The sequence below is a fragment of the Mesocricetus auratus genome, unplaced genomic scaffold (genome assembly GCF_017639785.1).
Source record: "Mesocricetus auratus isolate SY011 unplaced genomic scaffold, BCM_Maur_2.0 Super-Scaffold_100010, whole genome shotgun sequence".
Classification (NCBI taxonomy): domain Eukaryota; kingdom Metazoa; phylum Chordata; class Mammalia; order Rodentia; family Cricetidae; genus Mesocricetus; species Mesocricetus auratus.
In genome coordinates, this window is record NW_024429194.1 from 13,953,067 (window position 1) to 13,966,721 (window position 13,655).

Below are 13,655 nucleotides of genomic sequence, written 5' to 3' on the forward strand. Positions count from 1 at the left end.
TCCTTGTAGGTCTCAGGAAAGCTCACTAGTGTCAGATCTCCCCTCAAAGCTATAATGACTCCATCTATTATGGTATCTCTCATCCTGCTCTCCTCTATTCTTACCTAGACTCAACCTTCCTGCTCCCCCATGCCTTCTTCTCCCCTCCTCTTATCTCCATCTCTTTTTCCTGGCTCCCTCTCTCCTTCCTCAAGTTCCCAATCTCCTCAGGATATCTTGCCTCATTCCACTTCTCTGGGGTATAATGCATATCTCTTGGGAACCTCCCTGTTTCCCAGACTCACTGGCACTGGGATTGTAGGCTAAGCCTTCCCTGATCCATGTCTAAAATCCATATATTAGTGAGTACATACCATGCTTGTCTTTTTGTGTCTGGGTTACATCACTCAGGATGGTTTCTTTTAGTCCCATCCATTTGCCTGCAAGTTTCAAGATTCCATTTTTTCCCACTGAGTAGCACTCCATTCTGTAAATGTACCACATTTTCTCTATCCACTCTTCAGTTGAGGGTCATCTAAGTTGCTTCCGGGATCTAGCTACTACATATAATGCTGCTATGAACATAGTGTAAATGGCATCCTCTTTGTGTGAATGGACATCTTTTGGATATATGCTCAAGATTGGAATTGCCGGGTCTTGTGGTAGACTGATTTCCATTTTCCTGAGGAATCTCGATACTGATTTCCAAAGTGGCTGTACAAGTCGATACTCCCACCAGCAATGGACAAGTGTTCCCCTTTCTCCACATACTCTCCAGCGTAACCTGTCATTGGTGATTTTCATTTTAGCCATTCAGACAGGAGTAAGATGCTATCTCAGAGTTGCTTTGATTTACATTTCCCTAATGGCTAAGGATGTTGAGCACTTTCTTAAGTGTCTCTCAGCCATTTTAGACACTTCTATTGAGAATTCTCTATTTAGTTCAGTATCCCACTTTTAATTGGATCCTTTGGTGTTTTGGAGACTTGCTTCTTCAGTTCTTTGTAAATTTTGGAGATAAGCCCTCTGTCAGATGTGGGGTTAGTGAATATCTTTTCCCAGTCTGTGGGGTGCCTTTTGGTCTTGCTGACTGTGTCCTTTGCCTTACAGAAGCTTCTCAGTTTCAGGAGGTTCCATATATTAATTGATGATCTAAGTGTTTGTTCTACTGGTATTATGTTCAAGAAGCAGTCTCCTGTACCAATTTGTTCAAGGGTACCTCCCTCTTTCTCTTCTAAAAGGTTCAATATAGCTGGATTTATGTTAAGGTCTTTGGTCCATTTGGACTTAAGTTTTTTTGCAAGGTGATATACATGGATCTATCTGCAGTTTTCCACATGCCAATATCCAGTTATGCTAGCACCATTTGTTGAAGATGCCATCTTTTTTCCATTGTATATTTTTAGCTTCTTTGTCAAAAATCAGGTGTTCATAGGATTATGGATTAGTCCAAGAGCATGGGAGATCTTTCCATTTCCTGATGTCTTCTTTAATTTCTTTCTTTAAAGACACAAAGTTCTTGTGATACAGGTCTTTCACTTGTTTGGTTAGCATTACCCCAAGGTATTTTATGTTGTTTGTGGCAATTGTAAAGGGTGATGTTTTTCTGATTTCTTTCTCAGCCTCTTATCATCTGTATATAGTAGGCTACTGATTTTCTTGAGATGATCTTGTATCCTGCCACTTTGCTGCAGGTGTTTATAAGCTGTAAGAGTTCCCTGGTAGAGTATTTTGGGTCTCTTATGTAAGCTATCATATCATCTGCAAATAAGATTTACTTCTTCCTTTCCAATTTGTATCCCCCCTGATCTCCTTTTGTTGTTGTTTTATTGTTCTAGCTAGGACTTTGAGTACAATATTGAAGAGGTAAGTGGAGAAGGCAACCTTGTCTTGTTCCTGATTTTAGAGGAATTTCCATGGGTTTCTAGCCATTCAGTTTGATGTTGGCTGTTGGTTTGCTGTATATAGCTTTTATGATGTTTAGGTATGTTCCTGTTATCCCAGATATCTCAAGACCTTTATTATGAATATGTGTTGGATTTTTTCAAAGGCTTTTTCAGCATCTAGTGAGATGATCATGCGATTTTTGTTTCTCAGCTTGTTTATATGGTAGATTACATTGATGGATTTTCATATGTTGAACCATCCCTGCATCCCTGGGATGAAACCTACTTGATCATGGTGGATGACTTTTCTGATGTGTTCTTGGATCTGATTTGCCAGTATTTTATTGACTATTTTTGCATCAATGTTCATGAGGGATATTGGTCTGAAGCTCTTTTTCTTAGTTGTGTCTTTGTGTGGCTTGGATATCAATGTTACTGAAGAGTTTGGCAAAGACCCTTATGCATGGAATATTTTGTGGAGAATTGGTATAACCTGTTATTTGAGTTTCTGTTAAAATTCTGCACTGAGGCCATCTGGACATGGGCTTTTTTCCGTTGGGTGACTTTTGATGACTGCTTCTATTTCCTTAGGATGTTATAGGTCTATTTAAATTGCTTATCTTTTCTTGATTTAATTTTGGTAACTGATATATATCCAGAAAATTGTCCATTTCCTTTAAGTTTTCAATTTTGTGGAGTATAGCTTTTCAAAATATGACCTGATGATTCTCTGGGCTTCTTCAGTGTTGGTTGTTATGTCTCCCTTTTCTTATCTGATTTTATTAATTTGCATGTTCATATTCTGCCGTTTGGTAAGTTTGGATAAAGGTTTGTCTATCTTGTTGATTTTCTTAAGGAACCAACTCTTTGTTACATTGATTCTTTGTATTGTTTCTTAGTTTCTACTTTATTGATTTCAGCCCTCATTTTAATTATTTCCTAGCATCTGTGCCTCTGTGGTGAGTTTGCTTCCTTTTATTCTAGAGCTTTCAGTTGTGCTGTTAATTCTCTAGTGTGACTATTCTCCAGTTTCTTCATGTGTGCACTTAGCGCTATGAACTTTCCTCTTAGCACAGCTTTCAGTGTGTCCCATAAGTTTGGGTATGTTGTGTCTTCATTCTCATTGAATTCTAGGAAGTGTTTAATTTCGTTTTTATTTCTTCTTTCACCCAGGAGTGGTGCAATTGTGCATTATTCAATTTCCATGAGTTTGCAGGGTTACTGCGATTTGTGTCGTTGTTGAACTCTAACTTTAAAGCATGGTGGTCAGATAAGATACATGGAGTTATTCCAATATTTTTTGTACCTGTTGAGGTTTGCTATGTTGCCAAGTATGTGGTCGATTTTTGAGAAGGTTCCGTGTGGCACTGAGAAGAAGGTATATACTTTTGTGTTTGAATGGAGTGTTTTTTCATATACATTAAACCCATTTGGGTCATAACTTCTATCAGACCCTTCGTATCCTTGTTAAGTTTCTGTCTTGTGGTCCTGTCTAGCGGTGAGAGCAGGGTTTTGAAGTCTCCCAGTACAAGTGTATGAGGTTTTATATGTGCATTGAGTTTTAGTAATGTTTCTTCACGTTCTTCTATACCTATTATTCTTAAGTTTGGTCTTTTCCCAGTGTTCCATATTTCCTGGATATTTTGTGTTATGGATTTGTAGGACTTAGGATTTTTTTGGTCGATTAATCTAATTCTCCTAGTGTATCCTCCACACCTGAGATTCTCTCTTCCATCTCTTGTATTCCATTGATTATGCTTGCATCTGTAGTACCTGACCGTTTTTCCTGTTTTTCTATTTCCAGCATTCCTTCAGACTGTGTTATTTTTTTATTGTTTCTATTTCCAATTTCAGCCCATGCACTGTTTGAATTGTTTTTTGCAATTTTTGCTTTGTCTTTTCTTCCATTTCTTGCATTTTTTGGATTGTTTTTTCTTCCATCTCTTTAAGGGATTTTCTTATATCCTCTTTGAGGGCCTCTATCATTGCCATGAAATTGTTTTTAATGTCATTCTCTTCTGCTTCTTTTGTGTTGAGATGTTCCAGTATTGCTGGTGTAGGTTCTCTGGACTCTGGCGGTGTCATATTGGTTTTTCTGTTGCTTCTTGTGTGTTTTTTTTTTCTTTTTTGGTTTTTACGAGACAGGGTTTCTCTGTATTGTTTTGGAGGCTGTCGGTCCAGCCCAGCCTCGAACTCACAGAGATCCGCCTGCCTCTGCCTCCCGAGTAGTGGGATTAAAGGCGTGCGCTACCACCGCCCGGCGCTTCTTGGGTTTTTATATTGTCTCCTTCCCATCAGTTCTTGCAGTGGGTTCCAGAGAGTGCCTCTTCCTCTCCTGGTTGGTATGGGACCAGGGATCCCTTCTGGTGGGTGTAGGCAAGTCCCATGCTCTGGTAGCTCTCTACTTCCTGGTCTAATGGGTGGAGAAATGGACTATGATGCTGGGGTACTTTGGATCCAATTGGGATGGATGGGAGCCTGAGTGGTAGACCCCAGGCATAGGAATGTGGCCTAGAGACAGGCCCCAATAGTCTTAATCCTGTTGGTGGAGCAGGAGACTAGGGTGCCTTGGCTCCCACCACTAGGATGGAAAGCCACAGTGGTAGACCCCAAGCACAGGCATCCGTCCTAGACCTAGTCCCGTGGGTGGAGTAGGAGACTAAAGTTCCTTGGCTCCCACTGGTGGGATGGAAGTCTTAGTGGTAGACCCCAAGCACAGGTAGCCACCCTAGTGCTGGGGTGCTTTGGCTCCTGCCATCAGAATGGAAGCCTCAGGATGGGAGCAACCATGGCAGTCCCCAGCACAGGCAGGTGGCGGGAAATGGGCCATGGTTTACCTAGTCCCAGGGGCATAGCTTTTAATGGAGATAATTTTGATTAGGAATAAACAGGAACTTCTGGCACCTGAGTAGCGTCACTGAAAAGGGAAGTGGGAAAGTTAGGCTCTGATGGGAGGGAGAAAGCACTACACAACTGAGTAATAACAACCAAACCTTGCAAACAAAACCCCCAAATTAATATCGACAAATTAAAAATGAATGCAAATTAACAAAAAATCCTCTCTCTCCCCAGTGACTGCAATTTGTTTTTTTAATGCTCCTAATTTAAATTTCCTATTTTTCTTCGTTCAAGTGAAAATGAGATTCAGTTTCGAAAGTTTCAGCAAAATTGGTGGAGCGGTTTTTTTTCGGTTGCTGTACTTTCGTGGTGTACATTTTTACCATTGTTATGTTTTCCGTGTAGGTTACCAGGTAAGTATAAAAAATATTTAATTATTTAAGTAGTTAGAGTAATTCTTAAACTCAGCTCCCATTATCAGCAGATAAACTACATTTCTTTATGAGTATATTTCTCCTATGGGTATTGCTCTGTAGTAAAGAGCACTCAATCAGCATGACATCCAATCATATTTGCATACTACATTTTCATTAGTGTTTTTTATCATTATCTCATTTATATACCCTTTATATTTAAAGTGTTTAGTTGTCTTTTAAAGTGACCTAAACTGAAATCTATTTCCCTAGTGTTTTAGTGAAGACATGCTAGAGTAACAGAACTTAGAAAATAAATCCCTCTATCTGTCTCTACACACATACAAACACACACACACACACACACACACACGTATATACACATGCATATCTTTATCTATGTCATATATGTGTATTTAGGGCTGTGTCACCAAAAGTTAATTATTAAATGTGGCTATTGAATTCTACATTAACTTAAGAATTAATTAATTCAGCCCACTCCCAGCAGTTAAAAGACATACATAGTGGTTGACTGCAATATTGGGTAGTGCAGATATGTGAAATTTTCATTATCAAAAAATTGTCTTTTGTGAAGTACTACTGTAGAAGAATTTGTATTCTAAAATATACATTGGCTTTAGTTTATTTAAAATAAGTCATATATCTTTCCATGACAAATTTGGATTATTGTAACAAGTTCAAATGGATGTTGTATATTTTCTTACTGAACTGGACATATCAAAAATTGTTTTGCTTGCGGCCTATAGGTGCACACAAGCTAAGATTTGAGAAAGAAAAGGAACCTCCCTCCTTCGACAAGAGACTTAAAAATAAGGAATATGGACCTAGTTTGAAGGATATGGTTCAGACTACTAAGGTAAAATAAAGTAATACTGTAACATATAAAAACCAAGCTTGTTAAGTTGACCTGTTTAATTTTCTTACAGAGTTAAAACGTTGACAAGTCTTTAATTCAAATTTGGGTGAAGGTTTTGGAGTCTCTTAATTAAATTGTTCATTTTCCTTGTAATGGAAAGGGAGAGTACCTGATTTGGCATTGATAGGGACCTGTCTAGTGCCAGAGCCTGATGATGCACAAGTATAATTTTAATGTAGTGTTCATTGTTTTTATGTGTTTGTTCGTTCCCTTTGAAAAAATAAGGCATTTACACCAGGCGGTGGTGGCGCACGCCTTTAATCCCAGCACTCGGGAGGCAGAGTCAGGTGGATCTCTGTGAATTCGAGGCCAGGCTAGACCGACAACCTCCAAAACAATACAGAGAAACCCTGTCTCATAAAACCAAAAAAAAGGCATTTAACAAAAAGGCCATGAATTGAAAGAATCCCATTAGTCAACACATATTCCCCATACAAAGAAGTCACAATCTTGAATACAAAATTCTGTGTTTCCATTGATGTTAATTAAATAGTACTGCAATAGTAGCAGATACCAGGATGCAGAAGAAGCTCCTTCCAACACTCTAATCCTATTGTGAATATTTTTTTCTATTATAACATTTTTTCTGGCATATATATTACATGGTTCTAGTTTTCATATACAGATTTCATTCATTTTTATGAATTTAACAGTCTGAATAGAACTTCTAAAAGTCTTTGATACAACATCAATTGAATTTTCCTAAATCACATTAGAATTATATCTCTGTATTTCCAATTTTCCATTATTTTTCTTTATCTTTTCAGTGTTTTACACTATGTTCTACTCTAAACATTTTATTCCTTTAAAATTGATTTTAAATTAAAATATAATATGACGTTTCCCCCATCCCTTTCTTCCCTTCTTTCCTTTCCAAGTAACCCCACACCACTTGATCTCTCTCAACTGAAGAGGAATTTCTACAGTCAATTAAGGAACAGTACTGAGATCAAGGGAAATACCCTTCCATGTGGAAAAGACCCCTAACCCTTTTAAAGCATTTATTAGCTATTTGTTTCTCCCACCCACTTCTTGTACACTTAAACGTATGGGTCTATAAAGGATAGCTTAATTAATAGTTATTTAATGGCTAATATCTACATACAAGTAGGCACATTCCATATTTATCTTTTTGGTTCTGGTCTACATCACTCAGTATGACTTTGTTTTATCTAGTTCCATTCACTTACCTGCAAATTTCATTATTTCATTTTTTCACAGATAGGTAATACTCGTTTGTGTAAATGTACCACATGTTCTTCCTCCTTTCTTCTTTTGAGGGTAATCTAAGCTATTTCCTGTTGCTGGCTATTATGACTGTAGCATCAATGAACATGGTTGACCATGTGTCCTTTGGGTATATGCCAAGATTCATGTAGCTGAATGTTGAGATAAATTGATTCCCAGCTTTCTGAGGAAAAGGCATATTGGTCTCATAGTGGCTGTACTAGTTAGCTTGCGCTCCCACCTGCAACAGAGGAGTGTTCCCTTTGCTCCACATCCTGCCCAGCATGATTTGGCACTTTTTTTTATTTTAGCCATTACGACAAGTGTCAGATGGAATCTGAGCCATTTTAATGTGCATTTCCATGATGGCTAAGGATGCTGAACATTTGTTTAAGTGTTTCACAGCCTTTGGTGTTTCCTCTGTTGAACACTATCTGTTTATATCTGTACCCCATTTTTTACTGAATCTTTTCTTTTGCTGTCTAGTTCCAAAATATACTGTAAGTTGAGTTGATATGTATTATTTCAAACATCTTTCTAGTTTCTAATCTCTCCTTCAGTTTCTTTAACATCTTAAAGTTTTGATTGTACAAGTATTTTACTTGCTTGGTTAGAGTTGCCAAAAGATATTTTATATTATTGGTTGGTTATTGTGAAAGGCATTGTATCCCTAATTTCTTTCTCAGTCCACTGGCCATTCTTAGATAGGAGTGCTACTGATTTTTATGAGTGAATTTTGTATCCAGCTAGTTTACTTAAAGTGGTTATTAGCTGTTGTGTTTATTAATCACCTTTTCTCTTTCCCAAACCTTATCTCTATTCCTTATTATAATAATTGTCTACAGGCAGACAAATTGTTTCTTAGTCTCTAGATACAAGAAAGAGAACTTTGTATTTGTCTTTCTGTGTCTAACTTAATTAATGTATTTCCCATCACTTCCATGTATTAATTGATAAATGATAAGATTTCATCCTTCATTACATTTGAGTAATAGTCTATTATAGGTACATGATTTTATGTATAAACAGTTCAAATAAGATTAATACAAAAATTCAAGAGAAAAAATTAGAATATACATTTACCACACCTACTTTTATCAGCTTACTGATTAATAAGTACCTAGGTCAAATATTTATCATAGATTTTGTGGATAGTATTGTAATTTATTTTGGGTGCAGGTATTTCTTTGGGATGTTGATCATTTTTCTTTGAGATTGCTGTACTTTGAACAGTTCCTTTGTGAAAATCTGATACCTTACTAGTTTCTCTTTATTTCTGTCCTGGCCATACATTGTAGGGTTAATTGTATGAGCATGTGCTGCATGAGCCAAAGTAACTGAGACAATAAGCCATGGTCTTATCCTATAAGGAGTATACATGCTTATATTTTTATATACAAAGTAGTCCAATCATATGGTGTAGAGATCTGCTCATGATTTTTTAGTAAAACCAATTTCTTTTTTCATAGTAGCTGTATTCCCATTGGCAAGGTATAGCAGTTTCTTTTTTCTTTGGCAGAATTTTTTTATCGTTTTTTGTTGCTGAAATCTGGACTTCTTTGATAATAGCCATTTGTTATCCCTGATGCAGAATGCCTGCCGAAGCAACTTAACAGAGGGAGAGTTTAATTTGGTTCTGCATTCTGGATCATGCAGTCTGTCATGGCAGAGAAGGTGTGGCTGCAAATCCCTTATCACCTGCCTTGTTGCTGGAGTAGAAGGCATCAAGGTCAAAGTAGAACCAGGGTATAATACTCACAGCTGTACTTGCAGAGGCATGCTGTCTCCAGGTAGCTCCTCCTCCTTAAGGAGGTTCCAAGTACCCACAGGCAGTGTCAAAATGCTACCAAATAACTCAACCTTCGGGGAGAAATTCATATGTAGGCCATGGATATCATTCAAACTGGAGAAGAGGTATCTCATTGTAACTTTCACTTTCATTTCCAAGATGGTTAAATATTTTTCACATTTTTTGTATTATTTCCCAGCTTTCTATGTTTCTTCTTTTGGTACATATTCAGATCATGTGTCCATTTTTAAATTATTGCCTTTGTGCTGTTAAGTTGCTTCAGAACCTTATCTGCTTTGTGTATTAATCCTTGGACAGAAGAATGTGGGCCAAGCTTTTCTCCCATTCTACAGGTTGCTTCTTCTCTCCAGTAGTTGTTTTCTTTGCTGCACTGAAGCCTTTTGTTTTTTCAAATGATCACATTTATCTACGATGCTTCTGTTTTCTGTACCTTTGCAGTCAGAGACAAAAAGCATCATCATCATTCATACTGATAGACTGTAGCCTGTGTGTTCTGTCTTCCTAGATTTACACTTTCTGGTCCTATGTTTGCATTTTAATCACCTTTGAGTTGGCTTTTTCTACAGCATGAAATCAGAGGTCAAATTGCAGGTTTCTGCATGTGGACACCTGTCTCTAGTGTTTACTTTTGACCCTTCATCAAAAATCAGTTTTCTGTAGATGACTGATTATTTCCTGGATAATCTGGCTTCTGTGTATTCCTTTCTATGTCATGTGTCATTTTCTTTCTTTCTTTCTTTCTTTCTTTCTTTCTTTCTTTCTTTCTTTCTTTCTTTCTTTCTTTCTTTCTTTCTTTCCTTCCTTCCTTCCTTCCTTCCTTCCTTCCTTCCTTCTTTCTTTCTTTCTTTCTATCTTTCTTTCTTTCTTTCTTTTTGGTTTTTACAAGACATGGTTTCTCTGTATTGTTTTGGAGGCTGTCAGTCCAGCCTGGCCTTGAACTCACAGAGATCCACCTGCCTCTGCCTCCCGAGTGCTGGGATTAAAGGCGTGTTCCACCACCACCCGGCTGTCATGTGTCATTTTCTACTGTGGCTCGATAGTTTGCCTTGATACCAGATTTACTGAAACCTCATGCTTTGTTGTGCTACAGGTTGATTTCCTTTAGTCTTTATTTTCTGCCTAATGAATTTGAATATTGATTTTTAAAGTTCTTAAATAACACCAGTGGTGTATTGGATGATGTTGGAACATATAGATCATTTTTTGTTTTCCAGCATTCTTTTTATCATGATCATGGATGATATTTTCCTCTTTGTGTGTGTTTGTGTGTGTTTGTGTGTGTGTGTGTTCATGTGTGTCTATTTAATTTTCTCTCATCAGTGTTAAAACTTTCATTATAGAGGTGCTTTATTTATAAGTTAAACTTATTTCATCCATTTTCTCTGAAGCTGTTTTGATTGTGAGTGCTTCCATAATTTCTCTCACAGCAAGTTCATTTGGATAAATAAATGTTACTAAGTTTTATGGTTCAGTTTTCTATGCTACAAATTTTCTGAGTTGATGTTTAAGGATTAATATTGTTTTAAGGCTGACCATAGTTTTTTTGTACATGAAAGCATATAATCTTTAAACAGTGCTAATTTTACCCTCACCATTTGCATACCTTTACTCTAAATCTAAAATTGGATTTATACCTGTATATTATCTCAAAATTCTAAGTAATTCAGAAATTCATTTAACAGTGAAGACTAAAATTTTTGTAAAGAAAGCTGAGAGCACCCTATCTGTATTAATATTTGAGAAAACTAGCAGATATATAGTTTATGAAAAAGCTATGTTCATATATGCTATGTTTAGTCCAATAGTCTATAAATTAATTGCAATAATAATCAATTATATGACATCATATTTTAATAAAAACACACTTCTCATGTGCATCTAAATAAATCATAGTTATACAAAGACAACTTAGCAGTTGTTATCTGTGTGTATATATACATATATATTAAAATGTATTTTGTATGATATAAGCAACGAAAAGAGTATTTCTCAATATATGCTATAATAAATATATGAATTCCTATGTGAAATAATATACATGGATACTTTGCAGGTTTATAATGTTCTTTAGGTAAAATAAAAAGTAAATGTTGACAGAGAATATATGTATAAAACAGAAGTGGAATTATGGTCTACGTAAGTTTTTACCTATGTAAAACACAAAATAAATGTTAATAGATCATATGATATAAACTCAAGAATATTTGTTCTATGAAAAATTCGAAGCAAGTACAGTCAATGAGTCATGCCTACCTAAATAGAAGAATTTAATACTTAGGTCAAATAGGGAATTCTTAGAAAAATCTATCCAATCAATAAATAAGTGTAATAGAATAGCACACACAAACACACAGACTGAACTTCTAAATTATATGAATAAATACACAGGTTTGTGTGTATTTGCATGTATGTAGATGTTCACACATTTCAGCTGCACATATAAACATGTGGAGTTAGATGACTTCAGGTGTCATTTCTCAGGTACTATACATGTTTATTTTCTCTTTGGAGACCCACTAGCTCGACTAGTAGTTGCTATGTAGACTAGACTAGCTTACCAGATCCTTGCCATCACCGTCTCCCAGCACAGATATGAGTGTGTGCCACCATGCCTGGCATTTGTTATATTGGTTCTGGGGATTGAGTTTAGGTCCTTGAAACAGTTTGCCAACTGATACCTCTACAGACCCCAAAATACATATTTATATTTGAGAACATAGAAACACAAAAGAAATATTATCTTGTGTACATCTGTATGACAAAATTTTGGAAGGCTAGGTTATTGAGTTTCTAATTATGTGAGCTATGACATATCTGTTGCTGCATGACAAAACATAGTAGTGTGACAGAAAACTGTTTTACGTATCAGTGTGAAATTGTATGAGGCTTTATTCCTCTCAGAGGCACATGGGGTGACAAAAGTGCTCACAATCTATAGGATGGCATCATCTCAAGGTTTCTTTGCTCTACTATTAACGACATTACTGGCTAGGATTTAGAACACTCACACGTGGCCTTGCTGGTAATTGTAAGGTCTTCCTGTGTTCAGTGACTTAGTGCCATGGTACATGTCTGCAAGGGCTAAACCCGAGGTATTGTTGTAGGGAATCTTAGAGTATAAGCTGGGCCACCAAGTAAACTGTGCTCTGAGATATTGAAGTGTTGTTAATAAAGATACAACCTGAAGAAAATTTTGGAGCAAAAAAATGAAATAAGTTATTCATAAGCCCTAATATTTAAAAACGTCTTCCAATAACACACGTTTCTAAAGATATGCTTCTCAAAGGAGATCAAGAGTGCATGCACAGGGATTTTATTGTGACACTGGGGAGTGGAAGGTGACAGATATTTGATCCTATAGGAATCAACAGATACAGTGGAATCAAATGACACAAAGGTAGAGAACTCTGACGAGATGGGTCATATAAAGGGAAAATATGAGTGTATCTAATAAGACACCAAGAAGTATTTTCAAGATGCTAGCATATCCAGAGCTAAAAGCTATTTTTGCTGTATAGAATAATCAAATTACAAATCTCTTATGAAATATGTTATTACAGAATTACAGTTTTGTTTTTTGTTTGCATAACTCTGTTTAGACTACAGGAATGTACTTCTACAGATTTAGTGTTGACATGGGAAGAGATGAAATCATTGTGATATGAATTTTTCTGTTTCAGTGTCTGTTGAAGAACCCACTGCTGATATGCTACTCACTGTGCAAAACCACTGAGTCCCTTACTTTTAAAGGATCTATGTCATTTGTGCCCATTTATTTACAAAATCAGTTTTTGATAACACCCTCAGTTGCCTCTATGCTCACAGGTAGATTTTTTTATTCTTACTGTGCAGATTTCAATATTTCCATAACGTGTATATTTAAGTGTGATATGTATGTTGAAGAAATATATCATGTAAACAAAAGACACAGGGTAAATTGTACTTGGATGCTCCTAGCAGAAACTAGAAAAACATAAACGTGGTACACTCCTTCAATATTTTAAATACATAAACTTCACCATTCTGTTTATATTGATTGCTATCTTCCTGCCTCCAGTCTACATATTTTCCTATTTGTTTGCTTCTTCTCTATAGGAAAATAGGCTTCTTAAATCACAATTTGTCCTTCCCTTTTCCAGTCCTGTATATTTCTGCTTGTGGGTCTGTACTCAATGGTTTTCTAAAATATTCACATAATTTCCTATTAATTCTTCTATTTCTTTCACCAGAATCTTTATGTTACAGATTCACATTAAATTCAATTTTATGTGTTTTAATTATGCTGTGGTATGCTTTATTTTTATTTAAATTGAAAAAGCTTCTTTTACATGTCAATCACAGTTTCTTCTTCCTCCCTTCATCCCCAGGCCCCAACTAACCCCCATCCCATTCCCTTTCTTCTCTCCAGGGAGGGTGAGGGTTCCATGGGGATCTTAAATGTCTTCTCATATCATTTGGGGCAAGGCCTAGGCCCTCCCCCATGTGTGTACTACACTGAGAGAGTATCCCTCTGTGTGGAATGGGCTCCAAAAGCCCATTTGTATTCTAGGGATAAGTACGGATCG

General features: G+C 36.5%; 1 protein-coding gene across 6 annotated transcripts in view; it reads left to right on the plus strand.

Annotated features, from left to right (window-relative positions):
- Window positions 1-13,655, plus strand: part of LOC101841368 (solute carrier organic anion transporter family member 6A1-like) — an 83,278-nt gene that overhangs the window by 21,370 nt on the left and 48,253 nt on the right. For 5 of the 6 annotated variants that reach the window (XM_040752767.1, XM_040752764.1, XM_040752765.1 and 2 more), the window contains 3 exons: window positions 4,998-5,116; window positions 5,884-5,993; window positions 12,771-12,915. In XM_040752767.1, the coding sequence (XP_040608701.1) occupies window positions 4,998-5,116; window positions 5,884-5,993; window positions 12,771-12,915 (374 nt within the window). The remainder of the gene's footprint in view (window positions 1-4,997; window positions 5,117-5,883; window positions 5,994-12,770; window positions 12,916-13,655) is intronic. The other variant, XM_040752768.1, reaches the window with a different exon arrangement.